General features: G+C 38.2%; 1 protein-coding gene and 1 long non-coding RNA gene across 8 annotated transcripts in view; one reads left to right on the forward strand and one right to left on the reverse strand.

The window, feature by feature from the left end:
• erbb4 (erb-b2 receptor tyrosine kinase 4) overlaps window positions 1-21,466 on the forward strand; it is a 1,019,841-nt gene that overhangs the window by 824,890 nt on the left and 173,485 nt on the right. For all 7 annotated transcript variants that reach the window (XM_062969123.1, XM_062969126.1, XM_008113453.3 and 4 more), the window contains 3 exons: window positions 1,981-2,113; window positions 8,934-9,056; window positions 9,764-9,862. In XM_062969123.1, the coding sequence (XP_062825193.1) occupies window positions 1,981-2,113; window positions 8,934-9,056; window positions 9,764-9,862 (355 nt within the window). The remainder of the gene's footprint in view (window positions 1-1,980; window positions 2,114-8,933; window positions 9,057-9,763; window positions 9,863-21,466) is intronic.
• LOC134295711 (uncharacterized) lies at window positions 12,127-17,388 on the reverse strand. Its single transcript, XR_010002342.1, has 4 exons — window positions 17,113-17,388; window positions 15,126-15,217; window positions 14,845-14,992; window positions 12,127-12,663 (listed from the first exon to the last, which is right to left on the reverse strand). It is a non-coding gene; the product is annotated as an uncharacterized LOC134295711 (long non-coding RNA).

The raw sequence follows: 21,466 nt of genomic DNA on the forward strand, positions 1-21,466 counted from the left end.
ATAATAATATATGTAGGTAATTAGGCTCTAAACCCCTGAGTCTGCCAGCACGATACTGATGGTAGATGTGTTTGATGCTTTGGAATGGCTGGAAAGTTGATACATGCCCTCCTGTTGAGCCACCTCATGTAAATTGCAGAATTAACTTTGAACTTCCAGTTTGTTTCATGTGTGTATGCATGTGAGTCTCTCTCCCCCCCTCGCTCTCTGCCAGCTCATACAGAAGTATTGTTTAAGAGAGTGATTTGTGGCATTCTTGCAAAATAAGTGTACATTGTTGATCTCTTTTGGATGAATTCTAAGGCACTCTTCTTCTTTAAGGAGTCAGCAATTGGTACATGATGTATATTAATGACAGAGCATGGAACCACTCTCGCATCTACTCTGTGCCACCCTAAATTCAAATGAGACTAGATCCATTGAATTAGTGAAACTTTCCTCTAAGTTTCCCTAATATCTATTGATTCAATGAAACAACTCTAGATAGAAATAACAGCCGCATTTTGGCCAGTAAGAGTCTTTATTGCAGGTCATAGAGCTGGGTAAGGAGCCAGTGTGGGGTAGTGTTGGACTAGGACACTTGGAGACCATGGTCTTAATACCTAATCAGCCATGGAATCCCTAGGCAATTTGCAATTTCTCAACCTCAGAGAAAAACGAGGGCAAGTCCTGTAAAAAAAAACTTCAGGATAGGTTCACCTTCGGGTTGCTGTAAGTCAGATGTGACTTGAAGGCATTCTAGAACAGCACAGAACTGGGTAGGAAAAACTGAATTGTGACTTTCCACTTAGGAAACAAAGAAAATAAAAGGATTTTTTTTTTTGCTCTTGATGTTTATTGGTATTTCACAAAGAATTTCATCACTACGATCTATAACTAAAAATGATATCTTAGAATTATCCTTTCTGTACATTAGTCTCAGGGTGCATTTGATAGATTTGGTATATGACAGGGAAGGACTATGTGCATTAACTTATCATGCGGCAATTGTGCTCCATATCTTAAGTTGTTAAACATTGTCAGTGATACTAAGGACCTTATCACATTGGGATATAATCTGTTTATATCAGTATGCATCCCATATTTTTTTAGGACTGAGTGCATACTGTATTGAGACGAGATGCATACCTTCCTGATCACACCTAATAATTATGGTTGTTATGATTTGAAAATACTGTGCTTTGACTCATCACACCACGGAACACTGGCTCCCCCCAATCCATAACACCCCCTACATAATTCCATGATCTTTTAAGAAGTATAATTTCTGATGGAATGCATACAGATTTTCCAATCATTTTCCAAAAACAGTGCTTCAGCAATGGAAGTATCCATAACATTTTTAAAAAACACGATTAGAATTCCTCCTGCAAATAATCTGTTTTTGCAACACTTTGCAGATGGAATCTGACAGAATACTGATGGGATGGGGCAAATGTCAGTTGATCAGATTCATTCAAAATCATTCTCAGACAGTCTCAAAAATGGAGAATTTCCTGTTGTGGTAAGGTCCGAGGCCATGCTGTCTGGGGAATTATGCGAGTTGTAATTTGAAAAAAGAATTCCTTCCAACTTCTGAAACTGGTCTGAAATATGATAAAGAATGGAGAATTCTTCATTTTGAATACTTCACATATATACTGTGATGATTATTATATAATTTTAAGTGACTATCAAAGACATCTTAGGCCTTTGCTTTTGTCATCACAGCATATGCTAGTTGTCTGCATGGTCCCCTCTTCTCCCCCACTCACTGCCTTGCATGATGGCCTGTTTTTCACAAAACAGTAATAATTCAGAACAGATGTGATAAAGAAAAAACTTTGTCACAAGCTTACTGTATTTTTGGTGTGGTTTAAATGTGGCAAGACTAACACACAATTCATAAACTTAACATGGATTTTCAGTATTTAATGTTTAAGCCAATGGACAACATCTTTTCCATATGACTGACAATGATTGTTGAATGCTGATTTGTAGAACTCCCCTGATTGCTGCTGGAGTGATTGGCGGACTCTTCATCATCGTCATTTTGGGCTTGACCTTTGCAGTCTATGTGAGGCGCAAGAGCATCAAAAAGAAGAGGGCCTTACGAAGATTCTTAGAGACTGAGGTGAAGACAGTTTCATTTCTTTATTCCACACAGCAATTCACTCACTTATTTTCTTCTTTTGTCTAAATGATTATGAGCTTTCTATATGAACACTGAAAAGGGTCTCTAGATGTTTCAAGCCTCAAATTTCACAAGTCCTAGCATGATTGATTGATTGGTTGGTTGGTTGGTTGATACTCCATCTTTCTACCACAGTTGGGACACACAGTCAAGAGCTCTGGGACTATCTCATAGGTGCTGGGGGAAAAAGATGGTCACGTTGTATTATTAAGTGGCAGTGATATATCCATGTTCATGTCACCACCATTTTACATATAGAATATGACAGTCCATGATCTTTGGAAACCATGGATCTGGAGCCCATGGACTAATTTTGCAACTTGCATCATTCTTCTGTGGAAAATAATATTTAATTCCATCAAGCAACCAAATGCTATGGGATAAAAAAAACTCTTTCCTACTTGTACCACTTGGAAGTGTATTATCAGCCTCACATTGGACTTTGTTTTCTGTCCAGGATGGAGTGATGGTGATGGTGTTGTGGAGGAACTTGCCATAGTTCCGTTGTCATAGACTGATAATTACCTGGTCATGTTTAAACTCACTGGGACTCAAAACCTCCACAGGGATGGTCTGCCCTAGGAGATCTGCCTCTAGAGGCTTATGGATCCAGATGGATTTCTGATGGCTCTTGGAGATTTTTCTGTCACCTCTGCAGGCAATTATATTGAAGGTCTGGCTGACCTCTGGAATGAGGAAATGGCCAGGGTGGTGGACACAAACCAAACTCTCACAGAGCAGAGCCAAACCAGTCCCTTGGTTTTCCAAGGGGCTGGCGGTGATGAAGCAAATCAAACGGAGACTAGGGCAATGTCAGAAGAAGACTGATTTGACTGAGCACTGGCAAGAGCATATTTGAAAGCCTACTCCATAGTCACAGAGAAATCACATAGTCACAGGCCTTGACCAAAAATCAAAGTATTCAAGGTATTCTCCTAGAATGGAGGAACAAATTCAGGAGCATATTTATGGTTTGGGATTCATATTGTTATTTTATTCTTTATCTTATAAATTAATAATATTTCTCTGTGTGAGTGTGTATTTCCTTCAAGATTGTACAAAAGGAAATCAGGATATTACTGTACAATCACATCAAGTTTATTTTTTCACAATGTATGAACCAATCCGAGTATGAGCCCATGTACATAAGTAATCAATAAGAGAATGAGAATAAAAGAAAACAAATCCAAACTACATATGCAGCAGACTGAACAAAGATTGAAAATCAAAGACAGAATAATATATAAACAAGGAGGGGGGCAGAATTGTAAAATAATAGTAGCAGTGTTGCTGTGCTCCAAGCCAAACAAACAAATCACAAAATCTAGAATCCCAAACTGAGGGGGATATTTGAATGGGAGAAAATTTCATCAGTTTACAACCTATAAGAGTTTTAATTTTTAAACTGCCTTTTGATGCCTGGGAATAAGAAGTTAAAGGACTAATACGTATTGCATTCACTGCTTCTTCTTCATATTTACATGGTATTGTCTAAGCTTTTGGAAGGTAAACTGAACTGAATAAAGGTGGTGATAGATCAAGTATGGGTAAACCCAGGCTCAGAGCACAGGGGCCCCTTGGGCTCTTTTCTCCTCTCTCTCACCATCCTATCCTTCCTTCCTCTCTCCCTCCCTCCCTTTTGTTCTTCTTCCCTTCCCTTTTTCTTCCCTCCTTCCTTATCTCTTTCTCTTTCTCCCTCCCTCCCTCCCTCCCTCCCTTCCTTCCTTCCTTCCTTCCTTCCTTCCTTCCTTCTGTCCTTCTCTTTTGTCTTCCCTCCCTTCCTCCATTCCCTTCCACCCTTCCTTCTTTCCACCCTTCTCTTCCTTCCTTCCTTCCTTCCTTCCTTCCTTCCTTCCTCTCTTCCTTTCTCCCTTCCTTCCTTCTCTTTTTCCTTCCTCCTTTCCTCCTGGGGGATGTTTAGCTGGGAGAAGAGAAAGTAGAGAGGGAACATGAGAACCATGTTTCAAGATTTAAAAAGGTGTCCCATTGAGGAGAAGGGAGGGGAAAAACTGACTTTCTGCTGCTCTAGAGACCATGGCACAAAAAAGCAATAGTTTCAAATAGCAGGGAAAGAGATTCAACTGAAAAGATTAGGAAAAACTTCCCGGGAGTAAGAGCTGTTCAAGAGTGGCATAGACTGCCTCAGAGTGTGGTGGAGTCTCCTTCTCTGAAGGCCTTTCCACAGACGGTGTCGATCGGGAGTGCTTTGATTGTGCCTTTTTGCGTGGCAGGGGGTTGGACTAGATGGCCCTTGGGGGTCCCTTCCAGTTCTAGGATAGTGCCTGTGGTAGATATTGTGAATATTACATATCAGACTTTCTACAAATCATATATTGTCTTCCTCCTCCTCTTTTATTTATTATCTGACTTACATCTTGATGCTCGAAAGTTAATTAAGAGGCGCAAAGTGTAAACATTATTGTGTCAGGCAGATGTCTATGCCGTTGCTCTTTGCTCTTTGTTTTTGTTCTAGATTAATAAAGTAATTCCCAGTTCTCGATAATTATTGCCTGCACAGCATAGTCTCTATTCAAGTAATTAAATAGCCCAGTGTTCAAAGAAGCATGATAACAATGCTCAAATGGCAGCATGTGAAGCATTTAGCCCTACAGACAGACACTTTGAAATACTGCAGTGGTTTCAACCCAATTTGAGCAGGAGTAGCCCTTAATTATTTTCCTTATCCTGGGAGAAGACAGGTTATTTGTCACTGTTTAGAGGCAAGTCTTTTCTCATTTTTGGTTTACAGAAATAGACATTTCCATTCAAAAGCTCTGCACAGTGTTAATCAATGCATGTTCTTCTGACTAATGCCATTCACATGTTTTGTTGGATTGCGGTTCACAAACACAAGGCATGGAAATGTAACTGAATAGCAATTTGAAATTACATGCATCATACAGGTTGAACATCCCTTATCTGGAATCCAGAAATCTGAAATTCTTCAAAATTGTCCACTTAAGTGACTGACATAGTAACCTTTGCTTTCTAATGGTTCAGTGTACACAAACTTTGTTTCACACATACAATTATTAAAATATTGCACATAAAATTACTTTGATGCTAGGAGAATAAGATGTACATGAAACAGAAATGATGTTCATATTTAGACTTAGATCCCATCTCCAGAATATTTCACTATATATGTACTAGTATATGGAAATATGGATCTTTCAAAATCTGAAAAATTTGAACTCCAAAATATTTCTAGTCCTAAGCAATTCATACAAAGGACACTTAATCTATACTCTTGATTTAATGGAGAACTTCAAACCCATGCATCCCTTAAAATCAACTTCCTTTTTAGATTATTCAAAACTTGGATGAATTAACGTTTTCTTCAAAAAAGAATAGAAAGTGGTGCCACTATTACGTTTTTTACCGGTGTTGACTTTTTAATGAATATTTCTGTGCTATTGGGTTTTCATTGCATTATTTGTCAATTTGTAATTATAACTCTCAAAGTTCAGGCTAAATGAAAAGTAGTTTTATAAATAAATATTTATCACTGAAATAATAATTGAAATAATGGATGATGGCAATTATAGAATCTCATCTACTGTTAGCTTATTTCTTTAGAGTATTTATAAGGTACTCCTCTACTCACAGTGAGCTGGTAGGAAATGATGGTACGAAATCAGTGCTTTGTGATACTGCATCAAAGCAGTTTTGTAGAACTGACACAGTAAATGAACATATGGAAAGGTTACTACTGCAAAATTAATATTTCACCATAGATTGGCTCAGTTATCCAAACATCAATAATTTAATTTGATCGATCAATTGCTAGAAGGTACAGCAGATTCAAATATTAAAGGAATGATGCAATGGGATGTGATCCAGATAAGACAATCTCACTTCAAACATGAAAATTCACCATTCCCATAGTTCAGTGTTTCTCAAACTATGCTTCTCCAGGTGTTTTGGGCTCCAGCTCCCAGAAATCCCAGCCAGCTTACCAACTGCTTGAAACTGTGAGAGCTGAAATCCAGAACATCTGGAGGACCACAGTTTGAGAAACTCTGCCATAGCCAATAGTCACAGAAAGATGTTCTTAAACAGTTACTACCAGGAACATTGACAAGAATCCAGTGACTGCCTTGCAGTGGCTGAACAACTCTATAAAGTAGATTTTGAAGAAAACAATGACTCATACTTTCACTGCACACACACAACTCCAAAGGCAGGGTTTCAAGTTCTGCAGTAGGTTATGGAAAATAAAAGAGGAAGATAAAGATCATATTCTTTTGTTAGGCACATGGACAGAAATCACCCTAATCCTATATCTCATGATAGGACTCTTACATTAGCACAAGGACACTACTAGATGTTGTCAACATCTATTATAGTTTTGATGTATAGACTATGCTTACTGGATCCATTAGCAACCAAGCACATAATGGCTTACTTTTATTCAGGAAGGAAAATAAGTTCTCAAGGTAGGGTCGCTTTGGTTCCTTACCATTATGGAAGAAGTCCATCAGCATTTCCTGGAGTAGTTGATTTCCTCTACTGCCTCTCCAAGCAGTCCCCACATACCCATAACAGGATGGTCTGCTTCATTGACATTCTCTTCAATTCATTCATAGCTGCCTGTCACCAGAACTCCACACTATCAAATACAGTCAGTTTCTGAGTTACAAACATCCCACTTACAAACAGCTCATAGTTAAGAATGGGGGTGAGACAATAATAAGTGGGAGAAATCTACCTCCAGAAAGGGAAATTCACTCTTGTAAGAGTTATCATGGGGAAGACATGTCTCCATTGAAGTTTTATCACCAATCCTTGTTTCCACAACAAGCCAAATATTTCAAAATCCAATTATCACAGGGACAGAAAGTAAAGTGAAAGTGAAATCATCTGAACAGAGACACAGACAGCAAAACAAACATCACAGAGGAGTTAACCCTTCACTAAGCTATCCAGTGTGTGTGTGTGTGTGTGTGTGTGTGTGTGTGTGTGTGTATGTTCCTATCTATCTATCTATCTATCTATCTATCTATCTATCTATCTATCTATCTATCTATCTGGAGGTACACTTAAAAATGTACCTGTTCTGACTTACATACAAATTCAACTTAAGAAAAAACCTGTCTTTTTCATAACTCGGGGACTGCCTGTACTCTGCTCTGGACAGTTTTCCAAGTGTTAAGAACATATTTCAAGGGTGCCCAGAGCTTAAGAGGGGAAATCTGTTTCACCTGAGAGATTTGTAATGAGATTCTTTCATCAAAGCAAGATCTTAGCCTTTTAATATAAAAAGGCAAATTGGCTGAAACAGTTTGGGCAGAACATTCAGATATCTTGGGATTTTCAAAACATGAATCTTGCACCTACTGAGATATGTAATTCCCATTTCACCTCACAATGTGATAAATATAACTTGTCACTGCTGGAGAGTTAGATATTTGGGGGAATGCTTTAGAAGAATGAGAGCCTAGAATTTATATTAACAACCTATGTTCCAAAATCCTGCTTATTTCTAATCTGTCATGAGAACAAAAATACCCTGCAAAAAATGAAAAATGATATTGGGGGTCATTTTATAGATTCTTGCTCCAAATTCTTCTGAAACCACAAATCCTGTTCTACAGTCAGGAACCTTTGATACTGAAGTTATGATTTCAGGCTATTCTTGCATCACTGCAATCTTAGTTCTGAATTCCCCTCCCCCAAAAAATATTTGAAAACATATTTTAAAATATATCTTAGAATATAAAACTGACTTAAGAACCCAGTTAATGTCTTATATTTTAAAAAATTAGAACTTGTCATTAAATTCAACAGGATGTGTGTTGTATCTTTTTTTTTAATGTTGGTACACTTTTTTTAAAAAAAAAAGGACACACATAAACAAAAACACAAAATCCAGGTAAATTCTAAAATTAAGGAAAATAGATGATGATGATGATGATAATGATATTATTATTATTATTATTATTATTATTATTATTATTATTATTATTATTATTATTTGTATACCGTTCTATCTCCCCCAAGATATTCAGGGCAGTTTCCAACGTAGAGATAAACATAAAACATAACGATAATAAAAACATCAACATGTTACTATTAAAAACAATCAAACACATTTAAAATTCAGTTCCAGTACTATTCCTTGTGTGAATTTTCAGGATGGCCCAAGACAACTATTTAAAGTAACATAGGACCGGGGAGTGGGTAGAGTGCAAACTGATGGCCAGCGTAGGGCCTGGGCTACTAATAAGGGCTGGTCTTTAAACATCCTGTTGTTATAAAATGAATATTCTCTAAATTTATTAAGATTTCACAACATGACTGATGACAGTGTTCCATTGCTGGGGGTTTTTTTAACCCAAGTAGCACATTAAATTTCAGTGTCTCATGGCAGTAAATGAATATTAAATGTTTTGATATCTTCCTTCAGATTATTTTGTAGGGCACAGGCCTTCCAGAGTTAAGCATATATCAGTCCTATTTATTTCACTAGAAAACCTGAACACCTATTTTACTCTCTCTTGTTGAATTATTCAGATGTCATTTGCTTAATTCTGGCTTGATCATCCATATACTAAATAAGGGCACAAAGCATTGAAGATTCAGTAGCCTGCATGAGAGAAATCGATAAAAATGATGTTTATGTTCACAGAATTCAAAATTCTCCATTATCACAGAGGAAGCTTGATTAACTAACCAACGAATGTTTGAAATAGTCACTTTACATTGCTTCTTGCTTTTCTATCTCACATACAAATAAAAGCTCAATTTCCCTTTGCAGTTGGTTGAACCCTTGACACCTAGTGGCACAGCTCCCAACCAAGCACAGCTCCGCATTTTAAAGGAAACTGAACTAAAACGTGTGAAAGTCCTTGGATCTGGAGCCTTTGGAACTGTGTATAAGGTACATTCCTTTACTGTCACTCATCATCAGTGTTCATTGGAAAAAACATGTTTCTTGCATGAAAATATCAAGATTATCAGGCATGTGGGTAAGAAGAACAATATGTACTGAAAACTCCATGAAAATGACTACCATTTTGTTTCTTTGATAAGCATTCACTCATTGCCAAAATCCAGATGCAACTGGTGTTCACTAGTACAGCAGAGGGTAGGTCCATCCTAGTTGGAATAAACTAGATCAGATGTTCCTCCACTCCTTTTTTCTTGCACAGATCCTTGATACACAGAGGCAATGTCTTTCAAATTCCTAAATTGAAGAATAGTTTTGTTTTTGTTATAATTGTTTTTATGGTGGGGGAGATATGTGGTTTCTATCACCTTTATAACAGACATAGAGAAAGTGCATGCCATGGACCACACATATCTGGCACACTTAGCAAATAAACAGCAGTGAAACTGGAGCACCACCCCCCCCACGCACACATACACTACTTTTAAATCATTTCGACCACAGAGAGAGAGAATGAACAATGATGCTCAACAAAGCCAAGACAGAGAAATGAGTAACTGCTTAGTTGATTAAAAATTAAGATATAGCTTGAAAAGACTCCCTATTTTGTCCATCATAGATGATTTTTTTAATGAGAAGTGTTTTCTAAAATATTAATTTGAAGTTAATGTTCTACCATATTTTTTCCAATATGCTAGGGTGTCTGGGTTCCAGAGGGAGAGAGCGTGAAGATACCCGTGGCTATTAAAATCCTAAATGAGACAACTGGCCCCAAAGCCAATGTGGAATTCATGGATGTAAGTAAAGAATGCCCACCCTCAATGTTGCACTATCCGTGTGTGTTGTTTGTGTTATTCTAATGGAAAGTTCTTCTAGCTTACACACCCTGCAAGTTCTTGTGATAAATAGAGGAAATGTTTTGTGGAAAAATCAACTTCAGACAGCCACATTCCCCAAACTACAATTTCCCTTCCTTACAATATCACTATTGTATATATCATAAACTCAATGACCTCAATGTCTGTCTTCTAAACTTACAACACAAAGCCAACTATGCTTTCTGCCAGTGAACAGCAGAGTTCTTTTTTGACACAATCACCTATATAGTGATATGCATATATTCAATGTGAATCAACAAAGAATATTCAATCCACACTGGTCCTAACTACTAGGGATTGTCTGCTTTAGGATCATATATCACCTTGGAAGGTGTTTGAAAAATACTGCAACAAGCAATCATTTTTGCATAAACTAATAACTAAAACAGGAAGCAATGAATTTTTTAGGCATACGCTTTCTCCACACCTTTCTCTTACACACACCATATACACATCTTAGAAAAGTGTTAGATTCTGCCCTGCCCCAGGCCCCTAGAGGCAAGTATGTCATTTCAATCTGTAGAACTCCTCCTGCCCTTCAACAGCATGTCCACTGATACATTATGCAGTATAGATAATTCTCCGCTGCTTACTCAACCGGTTTGTTGTTGCTGTGTGCTTTTGAGTAGTTTCGAACATACGTTGAACCTATCATATTGTTATCTTGGTAAGATTTGATCAGCAGGATTTTGCCATTGACTTTCTCTGAGAGACTTTAACTTGCCCAATCTGCATTACATTTAAGAAGTTCTTATGCTGATTACATTCATATTGAAAAGATATTTATTTTAACTGCATTTATTGTTTGCACTTATATTACATCATTGCACTACAATCTTTTACCTGCATTCCCCCATCCCCATTCGTGTTTCAGTTTATGAGATAAATAAATGCCTGCATGAACTATAGACAGGGAAATGGAAACTATGGAAAAGGAATGGGTAAGGTTAAATACACACGCACATGCACACGCGCGCACACACACACACACACTGGAGGAATGCAGCAAAGAAAAATGTTTTATCTACACTTAAGCAGTACTTATTGTTATTAGTATCCTCCCCATAGAGTCTATTTTATGTGCGCTTTTAAACTATGATTTGTTATTTTATTAAGTTAAGAATACTCAAAGCCCCAAAGACAACTTAAATTATATTCCAGTAGAAGCACTCAGATAGTTTGTTGCTATTTTGTGAATGGATGTCTATCAGAAGTATCTTGAAATTCTTCTGCATTTCCATGGATTACTGTATTCTTCAGGAATCTCCTTAGTGCTTACCACTGTTTTTATCCAGGGATCTATTTCTTCTTTTTCCACTTCCAGTCCCTCGCTGTTAGGATCCGACTCTCTTGTTTCTCCATATGTGTTTCTTTCAAGGCAGTGTTTTCTGTTATTCCTTTTCCATGTGCCCTCTCCATGTGTCTCTTTTCTCATGTATTTCCTCTATGCTTTTCTTCTTTGTTCCTTCCTCTAAATCCCTTTCTCTTGTCTCACCTTGTCTATCAAATGTCTATTACCCTTTGCCTTCACCCCTTGCCTGTATTTTTTTTGCACAGACTGGCCTTTTCTTCTCATGCATTTCTCTGTATCACATGCAAGCTCTTTTTTTCTGCCTCATATCCTCCCATTTACTGCTCACTTATGCTACAACTGCCATCCACCAGGAAATGAAAAATTCTGTTGAGAATAGCAAGGGCTGAAGCAAAGTGAAAAGCAATGTAACAAACATTTCTCAGGTACCATTCCTTCAGAATTATAACATATGGTATTCCATTGAAAGAAAAATAAAACCATAATTTAATATAATTAATATTAACACATAGCTTTTGTCTTCTGAATACTGAGACTTCCATAATGTATATATTGTCACTTCTGGGTATAGTTCAGCTTATTAGTAGTTTGCCCGTTAAAAGTTTTGACAGTGTGAGGCCAGAGCATATGGAAGTTTGCCTTCTCTACAAGGGATCTGCTCATACCAATGGTGGGACATTTTTATTTCTCTTGATGAAAAGTGTAAGACTGATACAATATGTTTTTTTGTTGGCCTGCATGGCCCTTGTGGTCTCTTCCAACTTTATAATCCTACAAATAGCTCCTAGTAATTCAGAGGGAACTGTACCTAAGACAACCAACTATTCTGGGTGAAAATGCCTGTCAAAGGTCAGACGCCAGCCAGTTAGATAAATATAGTTTATTCAAAAATAACTCAAAAAAGTTCAGCACAAAGTCCTTAGAGCTCACAACACTTTAACTTCAGTGTGATTAAACAGTTCAGAGCAAAGAAACCTCAAAAACGCAAACCGGAATATAATCCGGATTATCCGGAGATATAGTCCGGATTAAAACCAAAGTGCTTGAAGACAGCTCAAAATTGCAAGACAGAGTCAAAACGGCAAAACAAACAAGGACGAGAAATCCCAAAGGCCAAAAACCTCCCCAAAACCCCAAAAGTACAGCAAAAAGCCCAAAACTAAAGAGAAAGCCCAAACCGGGCTAAAGTTATTCGCCAAAAGCGGCGCAGGCAAACAAAGCAGGAAAACGCTGAGGCAATAGCGACAAGCTGCTGTGGAGTCGAAAGCCAAGCCAGATGTCAAGGGAACGAAACATCGTAGTGAAGTCAAACTGGTCCGGAGTCAGAATTGGAGAACAGCGTCGGAGTCGAAGGTGAAGCCAGCAGTCAGCAATGGAAGTCAGCCATGGAGACGGGAATGATGCCAAGCTGAGGTAAAGAACGAAGAGATATGCCAAGTCAAATTCCGGTCCAAGGTCCAAAGGGTAAAGTCGTCACAGCAACGTCCACGTCACAGGATAACACAAAGAGCCAAAACGACGAAGGCAAGCAGCAGCTAATGCAAAATAGTGATAACAATGCAGTCCAAGAGAAAACCCACACAGTTCCAGCCCTCTGTCATAGAATAACCCGGATTAACTTACATCGGTTGCAAAGTCCCAAGCCAGTCTTCGGAGTCACGTACAAGAAACCCAATGGCGCCCAACAACACCTTGCCACACGCAAAGAACAATGGCCAAAAGCCCCTAATTTATTTAGGTTTCCTTGGGCGTCCAAACAACCAATGCCTTAGGATCAGGTGTCCCAAACTCCTCATCAGAATCCGAGCTCCAAACAGCCAACGCCCTAGGATCAGGTGTCCCAAGTTCCTCATCAGAGCCAGAATCGCCCTGCCCACACCCAACCCTGTCCACACCTGTGGAATTACCCTCATTCCTCCAGGCAGACCATGTGGGGTCTGCTTCTGAAGGAGCCCAAGCTTCTCCTGCGCCCTCAGCATCCATGGACCCAGTTTCCTCCCCAAGATCCTCCGGAGCCCGTGTCCAGTTCATGCCAACCTCTTCCACCACCACCAGGTCTTCAACAGTCATTCCCATCTCAGGATCCTCTTCCAGATCCCCGAATGAATCCTCATCTGAGGATTCCTCGAGTATTTCCACGATCCTTTTCCTGTGTAAATCTTCCAATGAGCCTTCCTTGCGAGGCTTCTTTCTTCCCCTCCTGATCCCACCATTAGTACTAACAGCCTCAGAAGACTCATTCACAACAATGCCTGTCACCCCTCTCTTTCCTCCATGAAGCCAGTGAAGCAGGATGCTTCACCTAGCCTTTGTGATGTGGTTGGTAAAAGCATTTGACAATTCTGACGTCGCCCTTTATTCTGATTTAGGCTATTGGGATTTCATTAGAATTTGACAAATACTTCATCTTATAAGGACAGGCTATCTTGAACTTTGCCCTTGTATCTGATAAAAGTGATATTTCTCTCTGAAGGCATGTGGAAGGAATAAAACAGCATGTAATGTGGTAAATGTTTTCCTATGAGTAATATGAATAAATGTCTTTTTTTCTAAAAAAAAAAAAAAAAGTCCATTAGAGCAACAGTAGAAAAGATATACAAGAGCATATTTTGTTATTCTGTGGGAGACAAAGAGATTAGCAGCCAAAACCTTTGCTTTTTGTTAAATCTTTTAATGGTGGCAGAAAGAAAATGAAACCAAGGAGTGCTTTATGACCAGTTGAGGCCCTTTTAAACGCTACGCTGCTAAAGGAGAATAGGCCATGGCAATTTGGCAACTCAGCTGTCATTTCTGTACCCTTGAAAACTTTCTAATGTATCCATAATGACTATAATGACATAATGCATCATGCTAGTACATGATGTGGGCAGCCCCCTCCTATATTTCTCTCAACAGGGAATGCAGAACTGAGTAACAAAGAAAAATTCCTGTGCTTCAGTGGTGACTCTTCCCCCCAGCAAACAGTATTTCTCATTTGTCTTACTCAAAAGTCACTTCTCTCTCTCCTTCACCTTTCTTTCCTTTTCCTTTTTATAAGAGCCTTGTGTAGTAGTCAAGAAGCCCAAGATTTGAGACATCATTAAAGTAAGACATTGAGGTAACTCTTATAAAGATATGCATTCCTTTAGTATGCAGGAACACATCAGTTAACAAATTAGATGTGTTCATAGCCATTATTTCCTTAGCAGAACATTTGGTACTTAAGATATAAATAATACGGGGAAATAGGGATAAGACCCTACACCACTGAAAAGAGGGGAAGTTCAACATGGTTTAATATTTTTTTAAAATGCAGTTATGCAAATGTGTAATGAATCAACCACATCAAGAAAACCTCAAATTAGTACACAGAAACATTTTGAAACTTCCAGAGACCACTTGAAGGCTTCTTTAAATTTCAACAAGGACAAATGTAAGATATTACACTTAGACAAAAAAAAAAATGAAATGCAAAGATACGGAATGGGTGATGCCTAGATCATCAACAGTCCATGTGAGAAAGATCACATTGGGCTGCATCAAAAGGAGTATAGTGTCTAAATCAAGGGAAGTCATGGTGCCTTTGTATTCTGCTTTGGTTAGACCTCACCTGGAATACTCTGTCCAATTCTGGGCACCACAGTTCAAAAAGAGATATTGACAAGCTGGAAGGTGTCCAGAGGATGGCAACTCAAATGATCAAAGGTCTGGAGACCGTGCCCTATGAAGAGTGTCTTAAAGAGCTGGGTATGTTTAGCCTGCAAAAGAGAAGGTTGAGAGGATTCTTGATAGCCATGTATAAATATGGAAGAGGGAGCAGACTTGTTTTCTGCTGCCCTTGAAACTAGGACTAGGAGCAATGAGTTCAAATTATAGAAAAGGAGATCTCACCTGAACGTTAAGAAGAACTTCCTGACTGTATGAGCTGTTCAACAGTGGAACTCTTTGCCTTGAAGTGTGGTAGAAGCTCCTTCCTTGGAAACCTTTAAATAGAGGTTGAATGGCCATCTGTCAGGGATACTTTGTGCTTTTCCTGCATGGCAAGGGGCTGGACTAGATGGCCCATGTGGTCTCTTCCAACTCTATTATTCTATGATTCTGTTATTCTTACAAAATCCATCCAGGAGTGGTTTTTTATTATATTTTATCAGCCTCTGCTTTTTTTAAGATTCCCATTTTGGTGGCCAAACTTCTGCATCTGTGTTTTTTAACATGTCATGTGTAGTGGATGAGTCAGTTTCATCTTACTGACATACTTTTTTTATATAAATAATTTTTATTGAGGTTTTTTCACAACACATATCACAAACATCTACATCCTAAAATCGAACATCTTACTGACATACTTTAATGTGCAAAGTAAGACTTCTTAATTTGACTTACCACTTCATCACATTAGGCAGGGAAGCGTGTGGCAGAGGAGAGCAGAGAAAAGCTGAGTCTTACTTCATTTTTTAATGAAACTAATGTTTCCTTTACTTTCTATCCCACTCTTAAATGTCTTGTGTATTCTTTCACTGCAGTCTCCTTCACACGACAGAGATTTGGCCTTGCCCACCATCGCTCTCTCTTCTCTCTCTGCTCTCCTTGCTCATTGTTGGAAAAATCTCCTGTCTTTGAAATCTCGACTAATGTAAGATCTCATAGTCGAGATCTGAGAAGTTCTGAGCATGCTCAGTCTATTACAAATACTACATGCTGCCGAAGGGAGGAGACGTGAGAGCAACAAATGCCATCACATTACAGATTTAGCAAACCATCCAGATCATTGAGAGAAATCCACTTCTACCCCACGGCCTGAAACGGAACAGAATGCTGCCCCCCCACACTTAAAAATACATGAAAAATGCTATACCCTACACTTGAACTGAAACTAATGTGATGAATACAGCAAGTAACCAAATTTTAAATGTAGAACTTCATGAAATTTAACTAATCTGATGAAGTGGTCAGTTAATAAATTCTAGACCTACAATTAGGCAAAATTGAGAAGCTGAAAATCAGCTGAAAGAGCAGGACATTGTTCACCATCTAACTTGCTCTTATTGTATCTCAGCTGCTACAAAGGAGATCCTTTTGGGACTCTGTCTGACCCCCTCAAATGTCAATATTTCTTGAATATAATTGGGTTTGCTTTGCTCTAAGTCAGAGAACAAACTGTATAAGACTTTCACTGCATTCATAGTACCTTCAATCCTATTTGAAGAGCATGGTTTTAGAAAAAAAATTTCAACTTTTTCAAAGGCATTAAGGTGTTGCAAGGAGCTCCATTAACAGTTAGGAGCTTAGGCACGACAGTAATTGCCGAGGTGTAATAAATGCAATAATTGTAAAGATAAGGTAAGTCTAGCAGAGTAACTTGGCATGAAAAGTAAATTGTTTCCAAATCAGTCCTCCTGTTCTGGAACCAAGGGATTCAGCTGCTTTTCATGTGTAGATTTGTAAAGGAGCTGCGGATTGAGATACTTTGCTTTGCTATAACTTGGAAGTGGGGAAAGTTTATCTCCAATCTTAGAGTCCCCAAATGGTTTTTAAAAGGGTGGGGACGATTCTTTTGTCATTTTTCACTTGAATAGCTTGAAAATTCATGTGAATGCAGAAGTTCCAGTTATTTCCAGACCCAACCAACTTGCCATCCAAATGTGATGAGTAGACTATTGTGAAAAAGCGACTCAAAATGATGGAAACAGGGTGAAGACCAAAAAGTAGCTCTATCTTCCTAATTTTCTAATGGCTAATGGGATAGTTTAAAAGAATGTTCACGGCAAAGATAATGTAAGGAGATTGCATTTTGAAGCTGGAGAAAATGAGACTAGTGTTAAAATTGTTTGTCTCAAACTAGGGCCTTGTCTACATGGGCCTTTAAACTTGTACTCACTGTTCAGTCACTCCTAACTGTCCCTACGGTGGTCTGCAACGTATGGTGCTTAATGCAGAGTAAACCTGGTTAACCCTCTTCAGCCCTGTGTTAAAAAAAATAACAATTAGCAGCGTTAATTACTATTATGTACGCTGGAACTCAATTGACAGACCCAGTCTCTTAAACTTGAACACACCTATCTGTATTTTATAATGCATTTTATAAATGTCCAATGTAAGTTAAATTTTTAACTGATTTATAGTGTATTGTACAATTTTTATATATGCGTTTTATTGTAAGCCGCCCTGAGTTCCCTGTTGGGTGAGAAGGGCGGGATATAAATATTGTAATATTAAGAAATAAATAATAATAAATAAAATGTGCAAGATGCTCTGGAGTTTGGCAAACACTTTGAAGAAACCTCACAGCTCCGATATGGTATGGACAATAGGACCTGACCAATTTAAGACCAATCTACTGCCCAAATTGTTCATTGCCACCATCCTTTTTACCCTGAGCTTATTCTGTGCAGGGAAAAGAGGACTGATGAGTTCTGTATTCCTGTTGCTGCCACTCTCAAGTGGTTATAGAGATCCTGGGCATTGCTCACGCACGTGCACACACACACACACAGAACCTTGTGGTGACATTAGCAGAGGTGTCTGCATTACTAGGAAAAATGATGGAAAGCTGATGATGGTGTGGTCTCAGCCTAGCTCGACCAGCTGGATTCCACCCCAGCACTGTTATGAGTTGGAGATTCAGTGTGTGAGGTTACGCCATGCTAATCCAGAGCATTTCTACTCTGGATTGGCCCTTGATTAATCAGATTAAGATGAAGTTTATGAAAGAAGAACTATGTATATGATGCTCTTACTGTTATCTACTGGATTTGCCATTATTTCCTTGACTTAAGTGTTTGATGGCCTGCATGCTGGGTGATGTAGCTGAAAGTGTCTAAATAACCGGAAATTTAAGAAGTTGTGACTAAAATCAAGTGGGAAGGTTATTTGCCATAGAAACAGCATTGAATACAGGTTTACTGTAGTTTATGAAAAAGGGAAGGCCAGTCTTAGGGAATCTACCAACAGGTTTTGTGCAAGTTTTTCAAAGCAGCATTAATTCTTGTGCTTTATAGAGTCCCCCAGCCATCCTCCTTTCCCCCAACATGCAGTAACTCAATTGACTAGAAGGTGTCATGAATTCCTAACTAGCTAAGAGGTTGATGCCCAAAGCCTGTGGCTTATCATCAAAGCATAGAGATATCCTACATATGTTGAAATGCATTTCTGATTAGAAAGTAAAATAAACTATTCAGGATACTAGTAAAGAAGGAAATCAATGAAGTATGCCATATCTCAACAGGCCTTAAAAAGTCTTGCATTGCTAGGAGGCGATGTTGCACAAGCTGAAATTTTATCCAGGGTTTTGATCCAGTTAGAGTTTAATCTGACCTCAGTGCACTTAAATGTTTCTTTATCTCTTTGAAAATAATTAGGGACTGCAAGCAGTGGTCCACATGCATAGAGTTCCTTGGGAGTCCCCAAGCTCATTGAGATGAAGACAATTTGACTGATGCTGGTCAGCCAATATTGGGCCAGAAGCTAATAATAGAAAGCTCTGCTGCTTAGCTAGGTAAGGAAGCTAGCTTGGGAAAAATTAAGTGGAAGGGTTTGGGATTTATGATTTGAAATACATTTTCCATTCTCATTTGTTTCCTGGTAAGAGAGACTGTGCAGGGATTTGGTCTCTTTTATAGCTTTATAATTAAGATCAAGGGGCTTCTTGACTTCCCTCCGACTTACTGTGGCGCTCTAATATCCTAGAAATAACTTCATGACTGGGGAGAGTGTTTTGTTTAGTGATGCATAAAAATAATAAATAATACTGACCAGTACTTTAGCAGCTGCCACTCCTGCCAAGCATGCAGCAAATAAATTAAGTTAACACCAAGGGGGCTTGATAGAAAATGTGATTGTAAGAAAAAGTAGGATTTACTTGGTTTGAGATGTGTGGACATTGAAGTGAATTAACAGGCATGCTCTACTTTAAATAGCATCTAGGACAATAATGGTTCAAACAGTGATCAGAAGTTTCAACCAGGGTGCCTCTGGGTTGACAAAATTGCTGAGATGGTTTCTGGGTAAATATATGATTTTGACTGTTAGTTTCCCCAAGCAATTGTCATGAAAAGCATGTATTGAATAGATGGTGCTGATTCTAGTGGTGTCGATCACAACAACCAAATATTTCCAACCAAGAAATGGCTTTGGGGTCTGCAAATATATAACTTGGAGAAGAAAAGACAGAGAGATGATATGATAGCGATCTTTAAATATTTGGATGGCATGTAGAAGATGGAGCATCTTTGGTTTTGGCTGGTCTTGAGACTACAATATGAAACAATAGATTACAATTATGAGGAAAGAGTTATACCTAAACATAAGCACAAACATCTTGTATGAGCTGATTATCAATAGAATAGACGGCATGTGGTGGAGTATCCTTATTTGAAGGTCTTTAAACAGGGGTTGGATTACCAAGTTTTGGGAGTGTTTTAGTTGTGCACTACTTCATGGTAGGGAGTTGGAACTGATGGCCCTTCAACTCATTGATTCTATCAGCATTATATCACTCATATACAGGAATCCATGTGCCTTGAAAGAAGACAAGTTAAATCTGGGGGAAAATATTTATTGTCAACAATGGAATCATAAATCATAGTGATCTATGGAATGTTGTCTACACAGAGGCAATAAATTCATCAATACCGTGCTTGTGAGACATTGACATTTGTTGATTTTATCTGCTTTTAAATTGTTTCCAACTTATGGATCCCCTAAGACAACTGTAACATAGGAACTTCTTGGCAATAATTATTGAGGGAAGGTTTGCCTTTGTTCTCTCCTAAGGCTGAGAGAGTGTGATATGCCCCAAGGTCATCCAGTGGGCTTCCATGGCCAAACAGGGATTTGTACCTTAGTCTTGGATAATCAAACACTCAAATCATTATGTCAGTTGACAGTACTGCAACTTTTTTCCTTTGGGCCAAAATTTCTGGCTTCTATTATCTAATTCTGGAATGAAGATAGAATATTCAATCCCTACAAAGTCTGCCTTTGTCTGCTGCCATAAAATTTCCCTAAGTATAAAGAGAAGGAAATATTTAAAATTAATAAAATGAGCGGGATAATTACAAAACAATCTCTTTCTATTAAAGTAAAAAAGAACCAAGCAAATAACACCTAACTTTAAAGGCTGAATGTATTATCCAGAACAGAGCAATTAGCGTCAATGTTTTACAATAAGAAATGAAAAATATATATCAAAGAACTTTCCATTATTTGGGAATTTTCTCTGTGTGCCTCCAGCTTGTATTAGCAATTCAGAGTAGACACATTGGTATTTCAATTTCTAAATGGTAATGTAGATGCCAGGTTGCTATTAGAATGATAATAAATGAAGGTTTTATGGGATGTGTGTTAATAATACAAGGTATTATTTTCTTCAGTGTATATATATTGCTTTCCAATATGAGTGCTGTATAGTTCAAGGTTAACAGTTAATCAGGAAATATCTGATTGAAGCAGAACTGTCTAGATATTAAAGTCAATCAAAAAGGATATATATAAATATAATTCGCCAAGTAAGCAATTTTGGAAACTTTATTTTCTAAAGGAGAGCTCCTCTAAGGTGATAAATTATTACTATGTTTCTCATGATAGCAGATTGAACACAAGAACATGATAATGTGTCTTGGCTCAATGACTTGGAAATCAGCAGCAAAACATAAAGAGACCCTGAAAAAAGAACAGTATGCTATTAATCATTGTTGTTTCAATGTGGTAAGAAGCCAAAGAATTACAAAAAAGACCACATTAGGTTAAGGGCTTGAAACAGATTTTGTCTGCTGTAAATTAGATAGAGTACTAATGCAATGCATGCATAGAGTAAGATCATCAGGAGTCTGATTCCTAATACCTTATTAGGAGAAAGGTTGAATTATGGGAACAGTTTTTGTGGACCTTACGGCAGCCTATGACATGGTGCAGCAAAGGAAAATGCTTCATAAAGTATACCATATTACCCAGGACTATGATTTTGCAAAAACCATCCAGACCCTCCTAGAAAACCGCAGCTACAATGTGGAGTTTCAAGGCAGGAAAAGTAGATGGAGGAAGCAAAAGAATGGTTTTCCCCAAGGCAGCATTCTTGCACTGACCTTGTTTAACATCTTTACTAACGATCAGCAACAACCACCACTCACAAAGAGCTTTATATATGCTGATGACCTTGGCCTAACAACACAAGCAAAAGACTTTAAAACAGTCAAAATCCAACTTACTAATACAGTAGAGTCTCACTTATCCAA

This window comes from Anolis carolinensis, chromosome 1 (assembly GCF_035594765.1).
Source record: "Anolis carolinensis isolate JA03-04 chromosome 1, rAnoCar3.1.pri, whole genome shotgun sequence".
NCBI lineage: Eukaryota > Metazoa > Chordata > Lepidosauria > Squamata > Dactyloidae > Anolis > Anolis carolinensis.